We start from the raw sequence: 27,011 nt of genomic DNA, 5'->3' as shown, positions 1-27,011 counted from the left end.
GGGTGTGGAGGGCGAGGTTAGGCAGCCGCAGGTGAAGTTGTATTCCCGCCGGGCGTGTGCGCAAAAGCGCCAAAAGTGCAAATTTGTCCCAAGACTTTTGTCCATGATTGTAGATTAAGGACAGCTCACATAGAACTTGTGGAGTGACCATCGTACCTCTCAGGGGTAGCTCGTCGACTTTCTTCGTCTTGCAAATATTTCATTTAGCAATCTCGAGCCACTTCTTTGCGTGATGTTTTAATCACAGGTGATCAAGAGACCTAAAGTGAAGTTTAGATCCAACCTCATTCCCAGAGTCTCTAAGGAGACCATGGCTAAGAACAAAGATAAAAGAAAATAAAACAATATCACAGCGCTTTTCTAAAATACTCTTTATTCGTATCTCAGAGCATTCAATTTGTATTTTCCAATCCTTTATATAACAGGCAAGCTTCATATAGCTTACAATCTGCATTAATTAAAAACACTGGTCTTCATAACTTTTAAAAAAAATAAATAGATGAATGATTTAGTTTTTTTTAATCCCTTTTTCATTCTTTTCGAGGTTTCACAAAATCTAACCCTTCCGTAGCTGCCCCAGGAAACCTTTTGACGATTTTTGCACTGTTTAAAAAGAGGGATTGATTGGAATTGAAATAAATAGGAGAAAATTCATTTTCTAATTTTAACCGAATTACTAGTCATAATACAGAATTACTACTACCAAGAATTTTCTTTTGTACCCTCCCTCATTTTTGCCCCACACAACTGCTAAGTTTCGTATACAGACGTCCCGGACTGATGCAAACTACATGAAAAAGAAGAGTTCTTGTTTTTTTAAACTGATGTTATGCAGACAAAAACGATTTTTTTTCTTTTCGGGGGGGGGGGGGGGGGGGAAGGGGGCGGCGGGGGTGCGTTCTAGTTCGTTGGACATCCTTGGGTCTGGTTTTCGCTTTCGGTTTAACGTTTAGGCCTCATTCTTACCTCCCCCTCACTCATACCTGAGTAGCTTTTGGTTTATGGTTCCCTTCACTGATACTTTTTTAAAATAAAAATTCTCTTCTTACTTTCTTGTTGACACAGATTTTAACAAGCACTAACTCCACAGAAGGTCGTCATTTAGTGAGACAGCCATCAATATGTTTGTTTATCTCCACATTTTTCACTTCATTGGCAAATTTCACACCACAAACGGGACAGTAAATTTCCTTCTTCGTCTCATCGACAAGCTTTTCAGTCTTTTTCCCAAACGAAGATAGAATACTTGATTGCTTCTGCCGTTTGTTGGTCCTTGAAGCCGTGTCAGAGTTAGCCCTCTTCAATGATGCCTTTCTTTGCAAGTTCTCTTTTGAAAGGGAGTCAGGAAGATGACTTACAAGGCCATTCATTCTTGAAAGACCACCCACAGAAGTTTTTTCCTGCGGAGCTTTCTCGTGATTCGATCCCTGGGATTTAAAGTAAACAGATTTAACTCCTTTGCTATTTTTCTCAGGCACACTTTGTTTGTTCGTCGTAGTTTTAGTAGACGGAAAAGGACTGTCTGCAATTGCCATGCCACAGTCTTTTTTAGTACAGCCATTTTCTCCACTTGCTTCTTCGACTTTTTCTGAGGCATTTCCATCGTGCTCCGGTCTTGTTTCAACAACCCTTGGTTTAAAGAAATTTTTAATAGTCACAAGTGGTGTTGTCGCCTTTGTTAAAGTTCTTGGATTGATCGGGGCTTCCGCTTCTTCGTACGCTTGGCTGGCTTTTGATGTCTCCTGTGAAGGCCCAGCTACTCCTAAAACACCACTTTGTTTTTCCTAAAGAGGGAAATAATCATTACACACAATAAGGTAAACAAAACAGACTAGGAGAAGATGCCAGAAGTGCATTCGGGGTAAAAGAAAGTTTCTGCAAATCCTCTTTGAATTTGCCGATGGGTTCCGGACCAATCAGGAATAGCATTTACATTCCGAAAGATATTAGGTTGTGTCTTAATTGGCAAACGTCACGTCGCTTAGCAACATCCCTACTTCCTCACAAACTTCATAGAGCAAATGAGCAAAACATAGGACACAAAATCACACTTACTAAGACCGAGTCGATAACTTTTTGTTCCTTGAGAAATAAGGTTACTTCCGGTATGAGTTGCTCTGGGTAACGCAAACCAACTAGCCGCTGACCACTATCCAGTTCAACGCGGACTACTCTTAAAGACCGACTCTCCTTACTGTGAAAGCAAACACAAGTATTATAAGCAAAGCACATGAAAAAAAAAAAAAAAAGAAAAAAACATGTTAGGTATCACTACTTCACGTGGAAGGCCGCCTTAAAATCGAATTATAAAAGAACGGGGGAAAAAAGTCCAGAAAGGCAACAAAAAGAAGATAAGAGAGTGGAGGAAAAAAGGCCGACATTCCTTTTAATATGAAGATATCAGTTAAAGAAAAACGAAATTACAGTAGCAACTTAGAAACAAGCAAACAAAAAGCTTTACTTACGTAAGTCCGAGTTTATCGGCGTGTTTTGCCATGGCCAGTTCCAAGGCAGATAACAGAGGAATAATTCCACCACATAATAAATTAATTTGAGTGATACGACAACCAGCTGAAAGGCAGTTGAACGAAAATAGCACAGCTCATGAGTTCATTTAACATAAAGATTAATTTGAAACGTATACAGCGGTTTTCAATTGATTGTCGTAAAACCAAAACCAAATTAATCACTCTAGCTAATCACAAACGACACAGACAATCCAGTGAACCAATCAAAATTCGAAGTAATTACACGTAGCTGACTGACGTGAAGCGCGGGAAAACGTGTGTGCGAGTCGCAAATTGCTTTTGGTTTTACTTCTGATTGGATGAAAAAGTGGATCGAGTTTTGTAAGCCAATCACGTAGTGTAGTAATGCAAAACCAATTACTTTTCGACACGCGAGTGAAAACTATATCCCAAGGAGAGAACCTGGAAACGAAGTTAGACTTGGCACAGTCTGGCTCACTTTAGTTCAGTTCTGAACCCCTCTCTTCTGTCACGCAACGTCGGTAGAGAGAGACCCTGAGTCTCTCCCTAACATTGCGTGACAGAGAGAAGGCCAGAACTGGACAAGACTTACTTTTACAAGAACGTCCAGTCTTGCATCCTAAGCCATGAATACAGTGATCCCTTGTTCTCTCATACTGAGCTTTCCATCCCGATTCTGTTGAAGTAGAAACAGAGATGATAGAAATAGCATAGAGACTGTTAGCATTGTTAACATCTTTAGAGAAGACAGGCACTTCAGCTACAGCTGGTTTCCATTCGAGTCCATCATCCTAATCAAGTTGGAGTTTGGAAATGTTGATGTTTAAGGACAAAGCCAGAGGAACCTGGAATCAAGTTCGAATTTGAAACTATTGGTTTTCAAGGAGAGAATCAGAGGAAACCGGAATCTAATTGGAATTTGGAAATTTTGGTTTTAAGGAGAGAGCCAAACCACAATACCTGACTGAAATGGAACCCGAGTCAGCTGGACTGGTGCCTGGATTTGTAAAGGCGAGCGCTAAATCAGTCCAACTGTACTGACAAATACTCACATTACAGATGAATTAAATTACCGCATTGCAGTGAAGAAGTGCAACATTACGATTACGAGAGACAGAGCCTGCGGCAGACATAGAAAACTGAACGATAGCTCTTCTCGTATTCATAGAATTCTTACCTGCGTCTGGCAAAGAAATCTTGTTGTACTTATGCAGCAGATCGGCCTTTTCTTCCTCAAATGGCGACCGGCCTGTGTTTGGTCTGTAAGATGAAACATCAGAACAAAGCTGAATTATAACTGAACCAAAGTACATTGCTTCTTTCATATCGGACGGGACTGCACCCCGGACAGAAGGAAGCATGATTGCCACCTACCAGAATAAAAAAATGCTGACTTTTCACTGATTGTTAAACAAGATGACCGTGCAGGATGATTTTTCTGGCCGTGAATCAACAAAAATAGATGATTAAGATAATTAAAAAATACAAAATTGCCTCGGCTATATGAAAATAATTTGCAGTTACTTGAGGATAAAATTCCCTGCCTTTTCACTGACTTTGAACAGGGACTAAGAAACTCTGACCTGATACAAAATTGCTGAATGAAATCTGATTTTCCCTGACTGTGACAACCCTGGGAAGTGTTCACAACAGCTGGCATCATGGTTTTCGTATTACAAATTAAGGTGAGCCAAATACGTGATTTCATTTTCTGAGAGGACAAACAAGTCAATCAAACAGTGTATAAGGACTCTTGCCTTGAGTCAAATATAACGGGTTCAGAAACATTCTAGGAGACAAAACCGCCTTAGGCATATTCTCCAGACTTTGTTACCTTGTAACGTTGAAAAGACGTGTTGAGGACTTCTTCTGTATCGCTAACAGGTACAACCGCTGTCCTTTCTGTTCCCTTTTAGAACAATAAAAGCCGTCGAGCTTGTTAGAACCATTCTCTTGAAACTGCTTCACGGCCGAGTCCCAGTCTATCCCGCGGTCGACGTTAAGAGTCACGTGTCTGTTGATGAAAAGTGTTATGTTACAATGACCGTGATTGACAGCTGTCAGTTAAAACGAAACTCGGCTGACATTGTTCAATCGCTTACTTTGTTTCCATGAGGCCTCTTTGGAAGTCGGTAAAAACCGGTTTAGGATCGCCAACCATCGTGATTGAAGATCCAGATACATCTGTCACGCCTTCACTGTACCTATGTAACGTCACGCACTATTTAATGACATGGTTGAGGGAGACTTAAGGGCTTCAGTTTTGTTTAGATTTAATTTCTGTATACCGTGGTCACAGTTGTGAAGCGGAATTTTACAATAATTGCATAAATTCTCGCGCGTTCATTGGTTAATTTCCATTGTCAACAAGAGAACAGGCACATAAATTTATGATTTATGCTTTTTGTTATTGTAAAAACCAAATTGACGTCAGTTTTTCATGTGTCTATCCTATTATTGACCATGAATTTCGTCATAACGTTGTCAAAGTAGTTTGCAGATCCACAGCTACTTTGACAATGTTATGACGAAATTCACGATCAATAACAGGACAGACGCATGCATGAAAAACTGACGTCCATTTGTTGATTCGAATGGACTCGAATGTACATTCTTACTAGGAAATAAATGGTCAACCATCTGGAAATATTCCCTTGTTCAATAAATCAAGGTAGCTAACGAAGGGAATCTCAGTTCCAGTGTAAATTTAAAGTAAATTCCTTCGAGGCGTAGTCAGAGCAAACCAATACTTACCTGCCTTCTCGTTTTGCAGTTTCGATTGCTGCATTAAGGCATTCACAGAAATACGAGAATAACTACAGACGAAAGAGGTGAGAAGAAATTATTTAAGTTATTCTCAGAATAAGGGAAGAAACTACAATAAAATTAAAATTATTATCCATCACTGGCTTACAGTTCAATGATTGGCCGAGTACGAGAGATCTGGTAAATACGTTGCTAAGTGACGGATGCAATCTGGTGACAAGTTTAGGAGTGTTTCGGACCGTTCGTGCTCTGGTCGGTACGAATCGGGTATGTAAAAACGTAAATACCTCGAAAATTTGTTCCTTTAACATTTAGCTCTTCGCTAAGCAAAGCGAAAGTTCCAGTAGACGATTACGAAGTGATGAACTGCTCTACAAAAAGGCGCATTTGATCATGTTTGCATGTTAATTTGAGGCATATATTATTATAAAAATATTATTAAATACTAAATATTAATATTAAATGAAGTTGCTTCGACTGATTGTAAGAAAACCAAAGTTTGTCAATTTTACAAGGCAACAGGCAGCTGTTTTATGCTTACCAAGTTTTGTCGCTCCACACTTAGCCCTAAAATGCGATTTAAAAATCTTCCAACATCACTGGCTTCTTTGTCTTTTACTACAAAACTTGCATCGGTCACACCCATGGATACAAGACATTGCTGGGAAAGAAAACAGTAAAAGCAAACAAAAAACATCAAGGGAAGGTATTATGACATGGTTGATTCTTAAACCCTGGCAAAACAGACTCGTAAGTTGACGCAATTTGAAAACTTGAGTCTACTTACGACTCCGACTCCGTTTGGCCAGGCCTTGCGCGCACTTTCGTTGACTTCCCATGACTTGCACACAGGTTCACGCAATTCACGCAAGTGCACGCAAGGCCTAACCAAACGGAGTCGAAAGCAGACCCAAGTTTTCAACTTGCGTCTACCTACGAGTCAGTCCGTTTTGTCAGGGCTTTATAGAGGATTGCAGAGAAAAGATAAGGTATGTGAACAAATTAGCGAAATACTTGAGAATCTTTCCTTTCCTTTTAACAAGTTTTTCAGTGTATTTTGAAGGCACGACGTCTTCTGTCCACAAAGTATTATGCCAATGAGGGAAAGTTAAACACGGATAGTAGCAGAGATTCACTTGAAAACTGGTGCGTGTTTACCTAACGTGTCGCCGCAAACAAGAGAGAAAAGTTTCAGTGAAGTGGGAAGTTACGTACACCTGTCTGGGAACACACAGACATATGCATCACGGTGAGCGAATAAGGAAATACTTAACATACCCTGGCTATTGTGTTAAACTCTGTAAATTCATATTTATCAGGAATATGAGCTGCTGAGAGGACCTTGGACAAAGCGACTCCTGGACAAATGGATTGCTATGAAGGAGAGAGAATAACACAATGTTAAAAGAACGACCCAAATATTGTTTATTCTTTTCAACAAACTATGAAACATACCAGAGTAATGGACTGGTACATGTTTCTAAGAGCGGACCGGCCATACGGTGTGTCAAAATTGAACTGAGTCAAGTCGGCCCCAGTTGCAGCTCGTCTGTCGCCTTTGGTAAGTGCACCTGGCAAACAAACAAACAAACAAACACCAACACAATATTCACATTGTATACACTTACAGCTAGGAGAGTCACTATAATTGGGTCTATGTCAAGGTGCGTTTTTTAATGGATTGTCCAGAGTCAGCAGTGTTCTCCTTTACAGGCGATAACCGGTAGAATTCCCTCGTCAGGTAATGAATTTTCCTATAAAATATACCGCCTGTAGCACCACTCATTACCGCCTTGAAACAGAAACTAAAGCTTGGAATGATGTAGCAGATGTGGACGATTGTGAAAAGGCATATAGTGGTAGTAAGCAATCCCTCGATATCGAGAAGAATGTCTACTTGGTAGTGTCCAGTTGATGACCGAGGAGTCCGATTCTCGAACGACAGATTTGCAGACAGGTGGGGTATCTAAACTCTGTGGAAAAGACATATGCCACACTACTTATAGCAGCAGCTCTGTCTTTCTAGCTTTTTCTTTACGTTCCACGTTAAGACGCTCATGAGGTATTAGTATCATCAACGTTTTCCTTTGTACTAGCCCTACGTTGGTGAGGTATGAGCCTTATAACTCCTCGCCATTTTAAATAGAATGCAAAAATTGCACACGTTTTAAGGAACGCTGCCAGGTCTGCATCGAGCCAAGGTGTCTCATACCCCGGGATCTTATTCCCGTTTCAGTGCCATAATGCGACCAGGGTATTTCTAACCCCCCCTCCCCCCCCCCCCAGTTCCCCTCCTGAATCCCCTTCGCAGAGTGAACATTAACTTGCTGTCGCTTGCTGGTAAAAAAATATATCATTGCAGTTGAGTGATGACAACTAAATAAATTTAAAACAATTATCGAAAAAGAAGAACAGAATCCTCAAGACTTCTCCTGCCTAGCACCATTCCTCTTGCCCTTATATGCGTTTCTTAATTTGCAGAAAAAGAAACAACTTCATCCTGATTGGTTAATGTAAAATGTACAGATTTCAACATAACCTGCTTAGCTGGTTTTCTTGTTACATTACCTAGTGACTGGAGCCTGCGAGCAACTGCCGCTGCAAATCTTCTCTCTCCACCCAAGTTTGTAGTTACAAGTTTATAGATTGGACCACTAAAAACCAAAGAACAAAAAATTCATGAAAGCAAAAATGAACAGCAAACAGCTCTCTCAGGTCTGTGAAAAAACCAGTGTGTGACAATTCAAATGAACGCTATGGAGCAGTACTTTTATGTGGTCCTGTGTATTGCTCTGTACAAGGTGGTTCTAACTGTTAAGGCTACGGATGAAACTCTAGTGTAAGTGAAGAATGATCATCGCAGTAAATTTTCCAATTTAACCAATTGGAAAGAAGAAGCCTGAAAAAATTGCAATTGCTTAAATTGGAAAATTTACTGCGATGATCATTCTTCACTTTCATCTACAACCGCAGTTCAAATATGAATTATTATATACTTCACATCATTTCACTCCTTACGGGAATATATGAACTCAATATATTGACCTCGCTCCCAATGTGTGGCTTCATAGCTCAGTTGGTTGAGCATCGCACCGGTATCGCGGAGGTCACGGGTTCGAATCCCGTTGAAGCCCTGAATTTTTTCAGGCTGCTTCTTTCCAATTGCTTAAATTGGAAAATTTACTGCGATGATCATTCTTCACTTTCATCTAAAACCGCAGTTCATATATGAATTATTTCATATATACTTCACATCAAACTCTAGTGTGTGACCATTCAAAAGCTATTGACTGGTACTTAATATGGTACTTTTAATTAGGATGTCCAATATTTTGCAAAGCATCATTCGGGACGTTTTTCAATTTTGAAGTTTGGCACTCTTCAGAAAGGGTTCATACCTCGTTTGGTTTGACCGATGTGATCTTCCCAGCTGCTGAACAGCCTTGTCAGCACTCCATGGCAACTCAATTGTCACATGAACACGACGACACTGATTGGCTGCTCGGAGGTCAGCATGCAATGAGATTCCTGTAACGGACAAATCAACAAATAAGGACAAAGTCTTTGGCTATATTGTTTGATTCTTCATTCTGCCGATGTGCGGTTTGTTGGGGCCTTCTATTTTCACTTGCTCATTCGAGGAAGATTAGAAACATTACTGGATAATTAAATTCCCTAGAATACTAAAAAAGGAAATTAACCGTTATGCGACTTCGTTAAAACCTCGAAATTTTTTGATGAACCGATGAGCGCACGTGCACGACGGCAAGTTCCAACTACAGCTGCCTTCGGCCTCATCAATTATCACCTCATAAAAATCTCGAGTTCATAAACTGATTCTTAATAATCAAACTAATATCATGGGAGACAAATTAATCTTTAATTGTGGCGCGAAATTTCAGCGTTAATTTATAATTTCACATGTGAAATTACCAAAATTCCAATGGCAAAGTTTAGCGCGAAATTTCTCGATAAAACAAACAAGTCAAAACCCGACGATTGTAAGCGTAATTGGTCTTCTGTTTACCCATACTTAGCAGTTCTACTGAATGCAACTCACCGGTGCTAGCAGCATCTGATATAATAGCTACGTGTTTTGTTCCATTCATGAAGCTGTTTCTCTAAAATAAGAATATTAAATTAGTAAAAATAAAGACCTGAGCACATGCTACAACAGTGAACACAACAAGCTATGTTTCGCTCCAGTTATGAAAGTAAGAGATGCAAATTGTCCGCGATCGGATCCTTTTGAGACGTGACTTTGTAAGGACTATTTACAATGTAAATGCTACAGCATTACAGCGCTAAAAGTTTCCGTAGATGCAACACGTTGCAAGATTAAGCCCAACACTTCTGACAGGGCAGGCGAGTTCTGATGTTTAAAATGGTGCGGATGAAAGCCGGAGACTAATAAAACGAAGCAGTTTAGCGCCTTTTTGCTGAAGAGAGACAAGTCGAAAAAAAAAAGCCCAGAGCACTTGCTTGGGATTCAGATTCGATAGCTATAAGGAAGACACCACATGATAGTTGCGCTACACCATAGCTCTCACCTCTTGAATATTTAAACTGTCCACATTGCTGCTGTCTGATTCTCGAGCCTCGTAATGAGGTTGAGGTTGCTTCTCGGTTTTTACCACGCGGCCACGTCTACCAGTCATTTCTGCCACTTTCCCTGGTCCCCCTAGTTGGTTTATGAGGTCATCAAGGGGACTGGGGAAGAAAAAGTGTTACAATATATATTAAAGGTGTGCAAATAATTAAAAAAAAAAACGTTTTTATATAGGTTGGGAATTGGAAAAGAGAAAAGGCAAAAGGAGCTCGGTCACGGCATTTTGAGTTATTTTGGCCTTTAAATTGAAGGAAACCTGAAAATAGTAGTTTACCAAGATAGAAAAACACTAAAAAGTTAATAATAATCCATATAGGAACAAGTATGGTGAAGGATAAAGAAGAGTAAGCACAATAATGGAACAATTCTACCTCAAATTCTCAACACATTTTTACTATTTACCAAAAAAAATCTAATTTTCCTGTTAATTGTAATGTTATACTGTATTCACTTTTCAAATTGTACACGTTTCTTTTACTGTTCTTTCAAATCGCAAAGCACTGCAAAATGTTGTGGAAAATCTTTCTACGGTGAGATGGAAACAGCGCCCTTTGTAGCTTAGATGGTAAAAGCTCTGTATATGCCAGGCTGAACATGTCAGTACAAACCTAATTGGAAGATTAATTTTCCTGACAAACGTTAACAGAAGATTCTTTGCTTGGATGCTCCACTGATCTTCAACTACATCGCCATTCTAAACAACAACAACAACAACAAAATGGTCAAGTCAACTTTGGCAGCATGGTTACTAAAATTGATGTACAAGTGAGTACCCACAGTGTAGTGAAGGTCCATGAATACGTAGGCGGTCAACTGAACATAATGCACCAGTCAATTCAAAACTTCAACATCTCTCCTGGGCAATCCCCCTCTCCCCCGGGAATTTTATATTTTGAATTTTTAGTTGGGACTAATTCCCATCTCCTGGGCCAAAATATGTTTGAAATGACCCACCTCAAAGTTATATACTGGCAATCAAATTCTCCTACCCTTGGTACATACACGACAAAAATAATAATAGAAAAGGGAAACGGGACTCTACACTGCAATGCGGGCTCATATTTTGCGCGTTCTCCTGACCTAATAATGGCATAATAGTGGAATAATAAAATCAACTCAATGTTGGTTGAATTCAAATGTTTTAGAACATGGAACAACTTACCGATTTGATTATCTGAGTTGGAAAATATTGTGTGATAAACCGAGAGAGGATTTCTTCTGTGCTGGAAATAAAACCATTCAATACTCCACCGCACCGTGTTATTTCACTTTCTAAACTCGCCTAGAAAAAAAAAACAACACAAAACACAATGAGATGAAAATAAATCAAAACTGTAAAAAAAAAAAACGTAAGACAGTTCTTAGCCGTGATATAGAATTGGCAGTTAACTTGTGCACACAAAAAGTAGAAATACTGAGGGCAGAAGGAATACTGAGGGAAGCAGCGATGGCGCACAGGTGCTCGCCTTCCACCAATGTGGCCTGGGTTCAATTCAGGCCTGGGGCCCATTTCTCGAAAGCCCCGGAAACTTTTCGGGCCCTGCAAAGCCAGTTTTTGTTCATCGGTATTAAAGACAGAGAGGTGTATACGCCTGAAACTTCTTTTATGAAAAGTGCCTCTGTTTATATTAAGAATGTCCAAAAAACAGCTCTGACGTCATAAAGTTTGAGATTTTGCTATGGCTTTTCGGGTGTGAAAACTTTTCAGGACCCTCGAGGTGCCCCCTCGAGGTGCCCCTGGTGCCATATGTGGGTTGAGTTTGTTGTTGGTTCTCGCCTTGCTTCGAAGGTTTTTCTCCGGGTTCTCCAGTTTTCCTCCCTCCACAAAAACCAACATGTCCAAATTCCAATTGGACCAGGAGAGAGGACCTGCATGAAAACCAGCTAAGGCTGATGTGGCTTGCTCTCTAAATATTGTAATTTATTTAATGAAGAATGATGGTTGTTAGCTTGTTCATCAAAAAACACCAGAACTGAACATACAGTGAATCCTACTTTCTCGAACCTCCAAGGGAATCGAAAATTGGTTGAAAAATCGAGAAGTTAGACTCAAGGGTCGGGAGGAAAACAACTTCTGGTTTGAGTTATCGGGAGTATTCAAGAAATCGGAATTTAACTGAAACAATTATTTCTGTAATCATTTTCTTGAGCTGGGTTTGTTCAGTTCTTTTCCAAACAAGCTAAACCAACCTCTCCAGTGGACTGCAGACCAATCACTACACAGTAGCCGTCCTGTAGCGCTTGCTGGGCCTCCTGTACAATAGTAGGTACTTTCATACTCATACTGTGCAATAGATCAAAAAAGGAAATGAAATATGTTTCAGCTATATGCACTTAAAGACAAATTTTTCTTTGAACAAAAGCCCACATCTCTCTATTCTAAAAGACCCCAACTCCACCCCTTCCCCACACTCACTTACAGTGTATGGTTGGCAACCCAACACAAATTCAAAACTAACTGTCTGGATCATACTCTTAGAGTATACTTATACTGTTACGCATAAGAGAGGTAAAGTAAAGTCAGCATGTTTGCCAAGCAGCCCATCAGGCCGGTGCTATTCTCTGGTTTCTGTAGAAAGAAGCAACTAGGAGTATTTCTACTTCCCCCCTGGATGGAATGCTAGTCCATCCCAAGGTTACCCCCAGCATTAAATCTGCCAGTAACCATGTATACACTTGGGTGGAGAGAGGCACTGTGAGAGGAAAGTGTCTTGCCTAAGAACACAACATGAGTCCCTGGCCAGGGCTTGAACCCTAACTGCTTGATACAAAGTTGAGTGCACCAACTGTGGGGGCACCAATACTCACCAGAGTTGTTTGAAGAACCTCTGATGACTGGACCAGAACACTGACCATACTCTTGGTGTGGAAGTTGTAGTTCGACCAATGGCATATTCAAGTGACTTCTTTAACTCACTCCTTGGATTGGAAAGAGAATGACAACATGACTTACTACAAAAAGAAAAGCTGACATCCCACTAGGATTTGAGAATATGGTCAGGTCCTTCATTCTCAAAGCCTACCTCCTTTGAGTTGTTATCAGATAGTAATGAGAAAATGGAAACTGATTGCTGCATGCTTACCAAACATGAACTGCTGTGTCATAAACTTTAATCTGATCTGCTGTTAAAGGAGCCTCTACATTAACAAACTGAAGAAAAAAATATGAAAAACATAGATACAACATGAGGCACAAAATAATAAACCTTGGACATAGCTGATTTGAACTCAGATAATTCAAACTTCCCTAACTTACTTCAAACTTAGATCCATTTCCCTGCGATTTACTTTTACAGTCATTTAAGCTTAGTATCAAATTTGGCTATTTCGAACTAACTTTCAAGCTTCCAAAACAAAGTTGAAAAAACAAAAACAATCATTATGTCACAAAATTAAAGCTGGGATATGGAAATTTGATCTTTTCACCATGCTTTAGTCTTGTCTATAGGATGTTCCTTTCCTACTCTTGGTCAATAAAATATTTCATTCCATTCTGTTTATGGTGAATTAATTATTATTGATTATTTTTTCATATTCAAAATTGACCTGCTTATTTTGAACCGCTGCTGTTTGAAACTGATTTTCTCTTCCTATCAGAGTTTGAAGTACCAAGGCTCAATTGTTAACAGGGCTTTCATTACTGTTTTCAGCAAGAGGGCAACTGGTTTTCAAAGGCAGCCAAACTTTTTGAAAATAACTTCTTTATAAGAAAAACTTTTCTCTAGCATGTCAAACCAGTCAGGCAAAATCATCCTCACAGCCAGTTCATTTGCCTGGTGTCCCGCCTTCAATGAAACCCCTGCTGTACATCTATTACTATACACTGTAAAATAGCTGAGGATTTGTACAAATTATATTGCTTAACCCAAATGTAAAACTTGAAAAATTACCAAGCTAAGGTAACATAGACACCATGAATCTCAAATAAACTTTTGTTTTGTTTTGTTTTCATTTTATGGCCAGTATTTGAGCAGATATCCAGTTTCATAACATTCAGTGCAATAATATTCTTATACCTCAGCTTGTCTGAAGCTAAGTCCTCTAGAGACATACATTCCAGATGCCTTCATCTCCATAGCTAACATTTCAGCAGCACCTAAAATATAAAGATTAATGAAATGGACATGAAAGTGTTCATAATATACATGTAGTATGGTACATGTGCATTTCTGCAAATGAAGGTTCACTGATCGGTTTTGATTTTGTCCCCACTGTTGCATAAATAAACATCACTCCCCTGGCACTGACTTGGACCCCGCCGAACCCATGGGGGAAGAGGAAGAAAAGGGGATGGCCAAGACATAGCTGGAGGTGTGACACTGAGTCAGAACTAAAGAGAAGTGGCACCACCTGGTCCGAGGCAGAAAGGACAGCCCAGAGTTGAGTGAAATGGAGGAGAGTTGTTGATGGCCTATGCTCCACTTAAAGTGAAGAGCCTGAGGTAGGTTGGTTGCATAAATCAAGAGTAGGTAAAGTCTTCATCAGGCCATGTGGTCCACACTGCCAGAGCTTATTGAGCTTTTCAAATCATTAAGCAACTAGCAGTACTTCTATTCCCCCTGGATGCGATGCTAGTCCATCAAAGGGTTACCCCAGCACTAAATTTGCTGCCATCCATTTGTACACCTGGGTGAAGAAAGGCGCTTTGATAATAACATGTCATGGCCAAGAACATAACACAATGAATCCAGTCAGGGTTCAGCAAACTGGCCCCCTTGAGACGTAACCTGGACCCTCAAAAGAGACTACTTCAAATTCAAAAAGCTAATACAGAGCAAAGTTATATTTTGGGTGGGTCAGTGGTCCAATGCACATTGAACACCAAAATAGTGTGCAGGTCTGGATCCAAATTGTCGAGTATGTTACTTTCACTTGGCTCATGTTACATACATGTAGCACTTAGGTTACGAATCTACAGGCTAGACAACAAAACCGCAAATTAAAATCTTACCGAGTCCTCTCTTACTGATGCTGGTTAGAAAAGAATCAAATGACTTGAATGCCGTCCCATCTCCCCACAGACCAAGTCGCTCCATGAATGCCTGAGGAAAAAGAAGAATCAAACCTAGGTATAGTCTAGACATACCAGCCTAGTGGCACATCGGGCTGGCACTTGTCTCCATTTTCGTAGCATGAAGTACTAGGAGTATTTAGGAACAAAAAAAACAACACCCATAGTTGGCTAAATATTCTGCCCAATACTATCTTCAAAACGATGACAAGCAATCACGTAAGAATTGAAACGCAGCCATTTCTTTACAAATTTTGTCATCTAAAATGAACTTACATGTATACTTAAAACTATATTTATTTACCATATTTTTAACATCCGTTACGCCAGTTGCACTGCAGTACACAACACGAGCTTTTGGAAGGATCCTACAAAGTTGAGATACTGAATATCAGACTGGACGCCTTACTGCTGGGGCCAACAAGTGGCCAAATGGACAAACTGATATTGATTAGGTCATGTGGCTCGGTAGAATATGGTTTTTGTGATAAGTGAACAAAGATGGTGAGTTTTAAGCTTGGTAATGAAATGTGAAAAGTGAACTGATTAACATGACATGAGCACGGAACAAAGAAAAAATCTGAGTGCCCCGGGGACTCAGATTTTTTCCTCGTCCCACACTCATGTCATGTTGATCAGTTCACCTTTTAACACGGTTTTTGTCTGAAAAGTAGTTTCATGTCAGGGACTGCGATTTCTATGTTTGTTTGTAACAGTTTTTGTACTTTCCCCCCCATTTATCGCACAGAATATGTAAGTATGAGGTTTACAATTTCCCTTTACCCCAATGTGTTGTTAATTTAGGTACTTTTCTTTGTTCAGTTTTTACTGTAGGCATATATCAATTCAAGACAACACAAATGGTGGAAATGTCTGTAATTTGAAAGTTGTACACAATCATGAGATGACCTGGATTAAAGTGTTGTGTTCTACGACTATGCGTCAAAAAAGCTCTCTGCAAATAATTTGTCTGAACACTTACTTATTATCATTATTATTATTACTTAGCCTTACATGTCAAGTGACTTATAACTTGAGGTCATGTTTTAATGAGCAGATTGGCAGAGACAACTAAGTTTGTGTCTAACGGGCAAGTAATAATGAGACGATTCTCAAACCCTTTCCAGAGATAAGTACATTCCAACCAAAAAAGCCCCTTTCAAAACATAATAGGGAATCATTACAAAATTTACCTCTTCAATTTAAATATTACCTTTGTAGCGTTGTGACAGCAAGGGCAACTTTTGTACTTGTTTCCTCTTTGCCCTTAATTAAAAATAGCACAACACAAAAAGTGAAGTAAGAATGAAATAAAATTTTCAAAAATTTTGAATACTTCATTCACATTATTTTCAAAAAAGTGAAGCTTTGTTGTTGGTTCAGTGAAGACAAAATTGAAAAACCATGACAAAATTTACATTTTTATCATGATAATTGGGTGCCAGTCACATGTAACTGGTATGCAAGGAGACTGGTATTTTCACAAGATGGTTGTAGACCAAAAAGACCAAGGATAAAATCTTGCAGCTTTAATCAACAGTCACCACATTGGTACCTTGGTTAATCCAGATAGGTATGTAACTCAGTTCAACAACACTGATGTGTAATAAGAAATTTATCAAAATAACATATCTTAGATGCTTTACAGCAACGGAAAACATAAGTAAGTCACTTACTGGTACAAAATGCTTTGCCTTATGACACTCATCAAATATTAGACAGCCATTGAACTGCTCTCCGCCACACCAGTCGATCAACTGCTGCAGTCTGCTTTGACGATTAGTGCCTGGTAAAAAAGGACAACATTCATTTGGCAAATCTGAGTTCACTGAACTAAGGTCAACATGTCAATTTTCCCTAATTACTCCAATGTCGTCTCTGGCCATAATAATTATTAAGGGATCTAGTTAGGCGAGTTAAATTGAAGGAAACCTAAACATAGTACTTTACTAAGATGGGACACCAAAGGGATAATAATAAATTGATATGTACCTTTTTGGACAGATGATACTAAAGTGGCGTATGTACTAAAAACTACCCCTTCTTTGAAGTCAGCAGGCAAACCAAATACTCTGAAAAAAATATAATATCAATACCCTTCATTGCTGACAATGTTCAAAATTCACAAATTTCTGAAAATAAAGCAAACTTTACTTGTGCATTGTTTACTGTACATATTTTTGTTCAAGCCAAAAAAACCTTCAGTGGGGCTGGAACAGCACATTACTACCCTTTAGAAATGAGAGAATAGTCCGAAATCAAAGAGTAACTCTTAAACTAATTGGCTAGAGTAGAGTTCAAAATATGGAAGGAAGGAGAAAATAAATGGAATCGGAAAAAGAGAAAAGGAAGTCTGTAAAATGTTCCTTTGGAGTACTTATTTACCTTGTCTCCTTGTCAAGCTGCTGGCAACCATCAATCACTTTTGCATAGCAACCAATGTCATGTAAATCTCTGAAATTAACTAAGGATGTTTTAATAATAATATCGATTGTGTCCAATTAGGCTATCCCCTAACTAGCTATAGGAGGATCAGAAGTTGCTCTCTGTTTTTTTGGGGGATTCTTTCCAAGGTTAAAACTGGTTTTTAAAAGTGACATTTTTGGCCAGTTTGACTTCAGAAAATATTGAGAAAATTAAAAAGTCAAGATAAAGATCTTTTATTTTTCTCAATTCCTGAAGAAGGTAAGACAAACTTGCTGCAATGTTGGTTGTAAAAATCAGTTTTAACCTTGGAAAGAATCCTGAAAAACTGAAAACAACTTTTGATTTTAAAGATGAGTGGTTAAAGTTTCAAAGATAGAGCTAGGAGAATCTTCGTCAAGAACACTTGATGTGACAACTTCTTTACAATGACTCCAATATACAAGCCAGGCAAATGAGAATCCAACATGGCTGGCTGCCATGAGAAGGCTAAGAGAAAGGTGACAATTTATAGTCAATTTATATAGTCTTTTATGGTAAGCTAGACAAAAAAAGTTGTATTTTTTTTAGCATATATTAGCATTAAACTGTTTAACAATAGATGAGGTTGGGGGTTGGCACCTAGAAGGATGGTGGGACCGAGAGCGTAGGAGCCAAGCACCAAAGTATCCATGGCAACCCTGTGAGTGGCAACCACCATCTGGCACCATCACACTGAACGAGAATTCAGTGGAGATGAATTGATACCATAAGGGGAGGGGAAGGGAGGCACAAAACAGCACAAAGGGCTTTACAAATGCCAACAAAAGTGAATGCACAATGAATCTCAGAAACCAGACCTGTGCAAAGGTTAGGCCCCGCCACTTGTGTCTGAGATGAGCCACCATGATGAAGACCGCTGCCCGCATTGTCTCGGTTTTAACTTTGCCTAAATTATATTTAGCCACATCAGAAGAGCCAACTCACTCGGATTTGCTAATAAACCATTATTGCTATTATAATTTTTTATTATAATTTATTATTATTATTATTATTTATTATTATTATTATTATTAAGACAAACCTTTGTGCATCTAGTCTGAGGTCAGCTGAAATACTAAACCACACATGTTTGCACCTTCCACGGGCAAAGTTGTCCAATATTATTCCAGAAATCTAGAATGGAAATTGATTAAAAAAAATTGATTTATCATGACCATTTTTTCCATCCTAGGTCAATTATGAAGGGCAATGTCAGAGAGATTCAATGAAGTGTCGCTCTCATCAGCATCCAATTTTACCTTAAAATATAATCCTGAAGGCATTCAAGTCTGACAATATATCAAGACAAGGAGAAACTGTTATTTAAAGGAGTGTCAAGATGGCATTTCACAATTACTCTTGTACACTCATTGAAAGTAATCAGTGAGAGTATAGACCATGAAAATGGCCAGCATAAATATTGGTTGCCTGTAGCATGCTGAACCAAGGCAAGTTTTCAGAAAACTTGAGAACATTTTGACTTTTCCAATTAAATGCAAAACCTTGAAACATGTAATTACAGACATCTGGGATACAATTTCCAAAGAACTCATCAGCTTCAAGTAGAAATAAAGCAATCCTTCATGTAGATATGCATCCACTTGATTTATCATTGATCTGCCTTCTATAATTAGTTAACACAAAGTTTCAGAGTTCTATTTTTTAATAGCCACATTTTCCATGGTTTACACTCTTATGGACCAAAGATAATTTCATGACACCATAAAATGTCATTAGACATTAGTAAGAATAATTTGGCATGTCTTTGTTTGATAACTCATTTTATTAATATTCCACTTTTACCACATTTTACCATGGATAATTTTTAGGTCTACTGTCTTGAAAGAGAACAAAAAAAACATGAGCCACTCTTTGGGTCATTCACATTCACCTTATGTGGTTGGTACAATTGCAACCTGCATTTAATGTGTATTATACAGTGTACGTCAAACCACTTACAGTGATAAGGTGTATGGTTTTCACATTTCTAGCTAGTTTTGATATTTGTCAGTATCTTACCTGCCTCCCCTTCCCAACACCAGCACCATCTCCAATAAAGAACCCTGCCCTCTGTCCACTGGCAAGCACAATCTGATGTCTCTGACACTAGAAAAGAAAACGTCAGGGAAACCAATATGACTACTAACAATGATTAAATCAGTAATGACAGAAATATACCATGTGAAACAAGGATGAACACAGAGCTGGAAGAAAAAAAATTCTTAAGGAAAACTGTTACTGGTTTACTTTTGAAAGGATAATTTGCCATGAATATGCACTGTGATACATAATACAGAAAATATCTTTGGCCATCTCACAGAATGTTTTTGGTTTCAGCCCTATTACTCCTCTGAAAATCCTGGCCTAGCTTCATACTTTTCTTTAAAAACTTTGGCTTTAGGAAAGTCCCTTCCTCCCTGTCAAGATTATCCTTGGGGTACTATCGATATCTCCTGGAACTCATGATCAACTTACAGCATATAAAACTCCTTCCAGCTGTAGATCACTCAGTTTACCTGAAAGAATGATATGCATAAATAACTTATTACAAGGAATAACCAAAGATTATGTGTCTGAGTGCATTTGATGCCTTTAATCGCCTTAAATTTATAGATTTTTTCATGTAAATAGTAGCCTGTATGTGATTCTATTTGTGTTGGAGTTAGTGTTGTAAATAATTACAATTTCACTTGTTGCAATATACCAGTAATCAAATATGCTTAAATAATTTCCAGTGAAATTTCCTTGTGCCATATTTGTTAGCCTAAAGGGGAAGAAGAGGTGCTTAAGGGGAAGGGGGAGGTACCAAAGAGGGGAGAAGGAGCTATCTAAGGGGAAGGAAGAGGTGCCTAAGAGAGAGGAGGAGGTGCTAAGGGGGGAGGAGGAGGAGGAGGACGAGGAGGTATCTAAGAGGGAGGAAGAGGTATCTAAGAGGGAGGAAGGGGTGCCTAAGAGGGAGGACGAGGTGCCTAAGAGGGAGGAAGAGGTGCTAAGGGGGAGAAGGAGGCACCTAATGGGGAGGAGGAAGTGCTAAGGGGGAGGAAGAGGTGGCTAATGGGGAGGAAGTGGTGCCTAAGGGAGAAGAGAGGGAAAAGAGAGAAGGAGGAGAAGACAATGCTAATGATTATTACAACTGAAGTCCCACCTGTCTCTACCAAATCTTGTGGAAGTGACTCAAACAATGCATATTTGGCTGCTGGTAACTGTTGAGCCTGCAGAGCAGATAGTGTTTTATAAATAAGCATAAGTGGCCAATTAGGTATCACTTTGGTCCAATCTACCCAAAAATTATAGCTTATCTGGAGAAACAGTACTCCCCTTGGACAGGAAAAACACAATGGTCCATTAGTGCTTCCAAAAAGCTCAGGCACACTCTGGGAGTCTGGTGATGAATCACTAACTATAATTTACTACTAATAACTTACTGCCAGACATCCAGCCTCTACAATGTCTCCTGGATGACGCTGAATATTCTTTTGGTGTAGAGAATAGCATACATAGCTGGAAAAGACATCTTCACTGCAAATAAAATCAAACATGAAAAAATGAACTAACCATTTGTAACATAAAGGTTGATTGTCAAAACTGCTGAAAATGGTTTGGGAAACTAAGATGTTCTGTTACGATTGCCAAATGATTGTTCCACCCCAGACTAATTATTGTTAAAGTAACTGTCAATAAAAATTTACTTAATCCAAAATATTAATATGAAACCTGAGTATGTGCCCAAAACAGGCCAGACGGGAACATTGACCTGGGATGCCTTTTGTACAAAGCCTAATGCAAACAGAAGAGAGGTTTGTGTGAGTGTGATCTGTTGATAAGAAATTTTTTTATTGAGTACTATGATTCAAAACTCACTTGAAAAAGGACCAATGTTACATCATAGTGTTTACAATGCCTCCTAAATTTCCACCTTTGTCCCTGACCCTACCCCTCTGTCCCCATGGTATTGGTGATCACCCTAATTTGTACAGCAGTGCATAAGAAATCTTGCAATGTCTCCTGTACTCGTTAAAGGTACATCAATTAAGGACTCCTCAACTAATATAAACTTAAGCTTATGATTGTCACTGCAGCTTACCACTAAATTATCTGGGTATCTCAAAAACTAAGACCTTAGACCTAAGATCTACGACCTAAGACCTAAGAGATTCGGAGGGGGTCTTAGGTCTTAGTTTTTGAGATTCAGAGCGGGTCCCAGGTCCTAAATTTTTAGATTCAGAGGGGGTCTTAGGTGTTAGTCATTTAGACACCCAAACTATCTCCCCCCGGCCACAACCCACCCCAAAATTGCCCCATTGGCTGAAAACTTCCTTTGATTAGCCTTCAAATTTCATCGTGCATACGTTAGAATTCCACTAATTTGCACAATGAAACCCAAACAACTGCTTTGAAAAGTTCACCGGTTCTCCCCCAAGATTACCTTCGACTCTCTGCGATAACACCGTGCGCCATTTTGTTGAGTTCTTCATGTTCCTCGCTTGGATTTTCAACACGGTTAATAAAGATCCGGCGCTGGGGAACTGGTGATTCTGGACTAGAAACCGCCATTAGTGACTTCTGACGGCTGAAATTGACGACTTAGTGTACTACATTTTCAGAATTTCACGAGATTTCTTGTATTTTGTCACCGGTGTTTGTAAAAGTATTCCCGCATTTTTTGCTATCACCGCTGACAGTCCGCTGATTCAGCACAGGTAACCTCGTTCCCAGTGTCAGCCATCTTGGAAAGACCATGCGAACGAGGTTGGGAGAGCTGAAGGTTTTTTTTTTTTTTTTTTTTGATTCGCGACTTTTTAATTCTTTTCTTCAATTCCCAGTGCATAGCGATTGCAATCGAACCATAGAAAAGGCCGATTACCAGTTTTGACAGTTTTCTGACGTTTTGTAAAAATCACGAAATCCAAGTCAATCTGTGTTTCTGGAGATATATTATTAAAACAATGAAGCAAGGCTGATGATTACTACGTAGAAAGCTAAGATCGCAGGACAACGACATGATAGAGTCGAAACTGAAAGTCAAGAAATGTAACTGTGGACAACTGTTTCAACCTGTTTGGGTCTCGTCCGCACGGTGTAGCAGCAGAAAGTAGGACAACAGACAACAGGCTGGTGGAACGATTGTCTAGTAAATCAGATGCACATGGAGATGGCGGCTGTTCGACAATAATGACGAAATTTCTACGTCATATGGCGTTGCGGTACTCAAAGAAAGATATTTTTGGACGTGTTATAAATATCAGACCTGCAATAATAACGGTCAATTCTAGGCATGAAAAATTAAAACCACCCCTCCCCCATTTCAATGATGAAAAAAATGACGCGTTTTGGTTTTAGTACGGGTTTCAACAGTTGATTCGGAGGGGTGGGCGGTTTATTTCCAATTGAAATAAAAAATTAAGAAAACCTCTTCCCTCAGGTCAATGATGAGGAAAACATTGCATGTTTTTATTCGGGAAAAAGGGAAGAAAATGAGGATTAAAATTCTCATTTTATTTCAACTGAGACTGTTGTTCCATAACCACCCACCTCTCTCCCTTCCCCTCCCCCCAAAAAAGTCCAATCTGAAAAGGGTCAAGTCACGAACCACACACCTCATAAACTAATTTCTGTTGAGAACAAAAGAAGGGATGATCTTCTTATAACCTAAATACAGAAAATCGGCTGGGTCGAGTGACCCAAACCACCACAAATCTTCATATCTGCACGGACCACCACGGTGTGACACAAGAACATATCTGGCTTATCTCACCGCTGGCTGGGAAATGGGCGCTTTCCGTTTCATCTTACCGGGTGAGTCGGTGGAGAAAACGCTATCATTTATTTTTCCAATCGGCCCACCTCAGAGAAATTGTTTACCAGCTGTGTGGCGTAATACGTTTTTAGCTGGAGAGGGTACTTTTTTTTTGTTTTTGTGATGTTTTCTTACCTCGGGGAAGCTCAACAGTCGGACCTATAAAGTTGCGAGTGTAAATTAATATTCGGAGGTGTCTCCTTTCAGAAAACCACAAATGACTACTTCTGATTGATTTCTGTTAATTTGTAACAACGATGTTATCTAACACCTTTGTCATCACACCGTAAATCCACGTTTTTTTTCGGCCTCTGGCCCAGGGTCATATCTGTGGGGAAAACATTATATTAAATTTCACGACTTCATTGCATGTGCCGTGAGCTTAGCCGAATAACAGAACAGAGGTATGAGTGGCGATTTAAATGCAAGTTGTAACGATGGAGCAACAGACATGCCGTCTTTGCCTGGAACTATCGTTGGGATTCAATCCACAGCCTTCCTGCTTCTTTCGGTGTCGTCTTTGATCTGCAATGCTTTGGTAGGATATGTCCTCTCGAAAAAACCGGAGTTGTTGTCGCATTCTTCCAGCAAGCTTCTTCTGAACTTGAGCGCATCCAGTTTTCTCCTCTCGTTCACTGTTTTGCCGTTCGTTTTCGCTTCGAGTGTCAAGCAGAAATGGATCTTTGGCGACAATTGGTGTCAAGCGAGCGGATTTCTCACTGTGCTTTTCTCCGCGACATCTTTGGGTACGGTCATGTTTTTGAGTATTGATCGGTATCACTGCATAGTCAACCCGCTAAATTACGCTAACAGGATGTCTCCTTGTTGTACGTGCTTTTTCACCGTGTGTACTTGGGGAGCAAGTCTGTTCTTAGCTTCGCTTCCACTCTTCGGCTGGGGAAAATATGGTTATCAACCCGCGAAGGTATCGTGTACCGTTGTTTGGAGCGACAACATGAGCCAGGGTTATACGAAACTTTATAGTCTAACACTTTTTATACCTTTACTGGTCATGTTATACGCGTATTATCATATTGTTAAAGCAGCACGACGACAAGCAAGAGTCGGACAACTGGCCGCATTGCCCGCGTCGATCATGGGTCCGCGGACAAATCGTAGCTCTATAGCGTCGAACTCAAGCGCATTCAGCGGTGCTAAGGCTTTACGCACAACATTTCTCGTTCTTGGTACCGTCATATTTTGTTGGCTACCCTACGTCATAGCGATTCTTTTAGAATCGGAAAAAATGTGTGTACGATATGAACTGCAGACTGCGTTTGTTATGGTTTCTTATTCAAGCAGTCTTTTTTATCCTGTTATTTATGGATTTCACATAAAAGCGATCAGAAGGAACATCAAAAGGCTTCTTGCCTCGTTGTTTTGCGGAAATCAGAACAGGGTTCGTCCAGCGAGCGACGCTGGCTTTGTAATTCCAACTCAAGTATGTCCCAGAAATAGATCGGCCTCTCAGGGTTCTGTGAATTCTTTCGACATGGCCTGGTCACCTCGAAGAGAAAGCGAGAGCATGTGGAGTCTCCCAGCGATCAAAGAAGAGGTTGAGAATGTGGCGAACGTAACGAAATCGACTGACCTTACTACAGATGGAGAAGTTTGTAACCTTCCAGGCAGCTGTGTATAAAACTATCAGGCAGTTGAATATTACATAACGCCATATTATGCCGCCTTGTCTTGGCCAAATTTCATACGTACAATAAAGTATCACTTGCAAGAATCTCTCTCAAGTTCACTCGTGCAGCTCAAACTATTTTAACATAACCTTTAGAGAAAGATGGCGAGAAAAGTAAAGGAAGGAAAATAGAAATCGAATTTGTGGTATTTATTGTCTTCTATATTACTTTTAACACCTGCATTCCGGAAGTCGTCTGGGTGGCCTATTCCCGCCAATATGGCGCCCGCGGAATGTTTTGATTGGAAACATTTCCTATGACGTCAAGATCTGGTGTTTGTCAGATAGACCACCCAATGTGAAGTGAAATTGTTGCTAAAATAGATAGGAAGGGGGCAAATTACGGGGCGCTTACTTATTTTTGACATTAACGTGTTTAAAGAAGGATCTTTCGTTTCAAGGAATGATGTCCTGAAGAAGATGAAAGACGGACGGATTATCTCAGTGCGCTCTGTTGGCTCTGTAATTGAAATAAAACAAGATAGGCTTAGGTAGAATTGAAGGGGTCGCTTTTTGGTACAGGCCAGGCTGATTGATGGAATCGCGGCGCTTGTAACAAAACCACATTGGAAGGGAGCGCTCATAGGTAAGAAGGCTCAGGATCGAATTCTTATGGTCGTCCAGTTGTCGAGCGAGGATGTTTTGCCTTTAGAACTTCCACTGAGTAGGAACGACATTTCTATTTTCTTTATGTTTACCGGAAATTCTTTAGCGCAGCGCGAAATTTTATCCGTGTGTCAACTCGTTGACTCGGTTCCAACTATTTCGAGTAAATATTTCCGTTCGAAAGTCGTATTTTTATGGCGTAATTGACAAACCACAACCCGGAACTAACCCGGGAGGGGTGGGGACATTCCATTAGAGTGCTAGAGCTCGCCACCCACCAGTAAGGTCAGGGTTCGATTCCGGCCTGGTGCCATATGTGGGTGGAGTTTGTTGTTGGTTCAATTCTCGTCTTGCTCCGAGGGTTTCTCTCCGGTTTCTCCGGTTTTCCTCTCTCCGTGTACAAAAACCAACATCTTCAAATGCCGATTCCAACAGGACAGAAGACCCGAATGAAAACCAGCCAAGGCTGATGTGGCTTGTTTCTAAAATACCATAAATCCTCGGATTAGCGCCTCCCGTCGAATAAGCGTCACCTTCAAATAGGCGCACCTCCTATCGGCCGAAATTTAAAATAAGCGCCTACCTCCCCTCCCCTCCCCCCGCCCCATTTTTTGGACCGAGTAATGAGACAACAAAGGTTGAGGATTTATAGTTTTCGTCACGTGGCTCTAGATTTGTATATTGTTTCAGTTTGTGAACACGCGGTGCCGCGATTTAAACTTTAGGATCAGCTTTTTATATCGATAAAAAGCTTATGTTGTTTATAGACGCAGATGATGATCATATCAGGCCACGATTTGGGAAAAATTAAATAAGCGCCCCCTCGAAAAAGCGCCCCCGTCTTCTCCTAAATTTGAAATAAGCGCCTCGGCGCTAATTCGACTGATTTACCGTATTGTAATCTTTTGATCGTTTGGGTCTCAAATAGCGGTATTTTATTTAAGAACCCTGGGCTTGAAATAGTGATGAATTTTTTGTGAATCCTACAAGCAGCCATTCTTGCTTTTATAAGTACAAGTGTGCATCGGCTGTGAAGGAAGTTGGTTCTTCTTACGTGACAGAGGGCTACCGCTAGCACTTTTAATTTCCTCCACGTGATAACAGTAAGCAAAACACCTCAAAGGAGATGCTTATCTACAGAAAGCCTGCGTAGCAAGTGTTCCCATACTGGAAGAGCTTTTCCTCATTCTGGCCGCGCTTAAATTGGAGCGAGAGCAAAAAATCGACGAAGCAGGGGTGCTTTAGCATGCTTTAGGGACGGGCCCTTTCTTTTTAGGGGCAGGGAGAGGGGGCGTTGGGTAATTTCCAAAACAAAATCCTGCACAGCAAAAAATGCTGAAAAGAATCGTGTAAGGGGAGCCAAGGGGTAAAAAATGGAGCAAGTGCTTCTTGCTATCATTACTATGTTTTTTGATGTTACACAAACTATTGCCCATCAAAAAAACTCATGTGCAACTCAAATATGATTCATGCCCCCAGAAAATTGCCCAACCACCAAACCTCCCCCCCCCCCACTTCTCCAGTCAAACAATAATGGTCCGCTGTTAGTATGCTCGATTACCAGCCACTGGAAATGAGCCCGCGATACCCATCAATGAAAT

The 27,011-nt window shown here is 40.0% G+C and overlaps 2 protein-coding genes across 2 annotated transcripts; one reads left to right on the top strand and one right to left on the bottom strand.

Moving 5' to 3' along the window:
- Positions 1–356: 356 nt before the first annotated feature.
- LOC145491905 (uncharacterized) lies at positions 357–22,066 on the bottom strand. Its single transcript, XM_081471195.1, has 33 exons — positions 21,747–22,066; positions 20,746–20,839; positions 20,466–20,532; positions 19,796–19,836; positions 19,340–19,426; positions 18,363–18,454; positions 17,261–17,329; positions 16,868–16,947; positions 16,552–16,661; positions 16,089–16,141; positions 15,180–15,243; positions 14,816–14,906; positions 13,881–13,960; positions 12,948–13,015; positions 12,673–12,783; positions 12,055–12,148; positions 11,027–11,146; positions 10,473–10,558; positions 9,806–9,965; positions 9,316–9,376; positions 8,654–8,783; positions 7,824–7,909; positions 6,711–6,826; positions 6,534–6,629; positions 5,797–5,916; positions 5,244–5,305; positions 4,592–4,693; positions 4,324–4,503; positions 3,667–3,749; positions 3,082–3,165; positions 2,466–2,571; positions 2,056–2,194; positions 357–1,784 (listed from the first exon to the last, which is right to left on the bottom strand). The coding sequence occupies exons 1-33, from the start codon at positions 21,872–21,874 to the stop codon at positions 1,098–1,100; spliced, it is 3,747 nt and encodes a 1,248-aa protein (XP_081327321.1). The 5' UTR covers positions 21,875–22,066; the 3' UTR covers positions 357–1,097.
- A 193-nt stretch (positions 22,067–22,259) lies between these two features.
- Positions 22,260–26,917, top strand: LOC145493233 (G protein-coupled receptor 161-like). The gene has a single exon (XM_081472652.1). It carries the CDS (start codon positions 23,524–23,526, stop codon positions 24,754–24,756), a length of 1,233 nt encoding a protein of 410 aa, XP_081328778.1. The 5' UTR covers positions 22,260–23,523; the 3' UTR covers positions 24,757–26,917.
- Positions 26,918–27,011: the final 94 nt, after the last annotated feature.

This window comes from Orbicella franksi, chromosome 7 (genome assembly GCF_964199315.1).
Source record: "Orbicella franksi chromosome 7, jaOrbFran1.1, whole genome shotgun sequence".
In the NCBI taxonomy this organism is placed as follows: domain Eukaryota; kingdom Metazoa; phylum Cnidaria; class Anthozoa; order Scleractinia; family Merulinidae; genus Orbicella; species Orbicella franksi.
Note: the sequence above shows the minus strand (reverse complement) of the source record. Positions and strands in the feature narration are given on the sequence as shown.

What these genes read in the sequence shown, in the direction of transcription:
- LOC145491905 (XM_081471195.1), bottom strand. Translation starts at nt 21,874, where the DNA reads ATGGCGGTTTCTAGTCCAGAATCACCAGTTCCCCAGCGCCGGATCTTT. An exon ending in ACAGTTTAAATATTCAAGAG is followed by an intron (nt 9,377 to 9,805) that starts GTGAGAGCTATG and finishes TTCTTATTTTAG; the next exon opens with AGAAACAGCTTCATGAATGG. An exon ending in GATTTCTTTGCCAGACGCAG is followed by an intron (nt 3,166 to 3,666) that starts GTAAGAATTCTA and finishes CTACTTCAACAG; the next exon opens with AATCGGGATGGAAAGCTCAG.
- LOC145493233 (XM_081472652.1), top strand. Translation starts at nt 23,524, where the DNA reads ATGAGTGGCGATTTAAATGCAAGTTGTAACGATGGAGCAACAGACATG.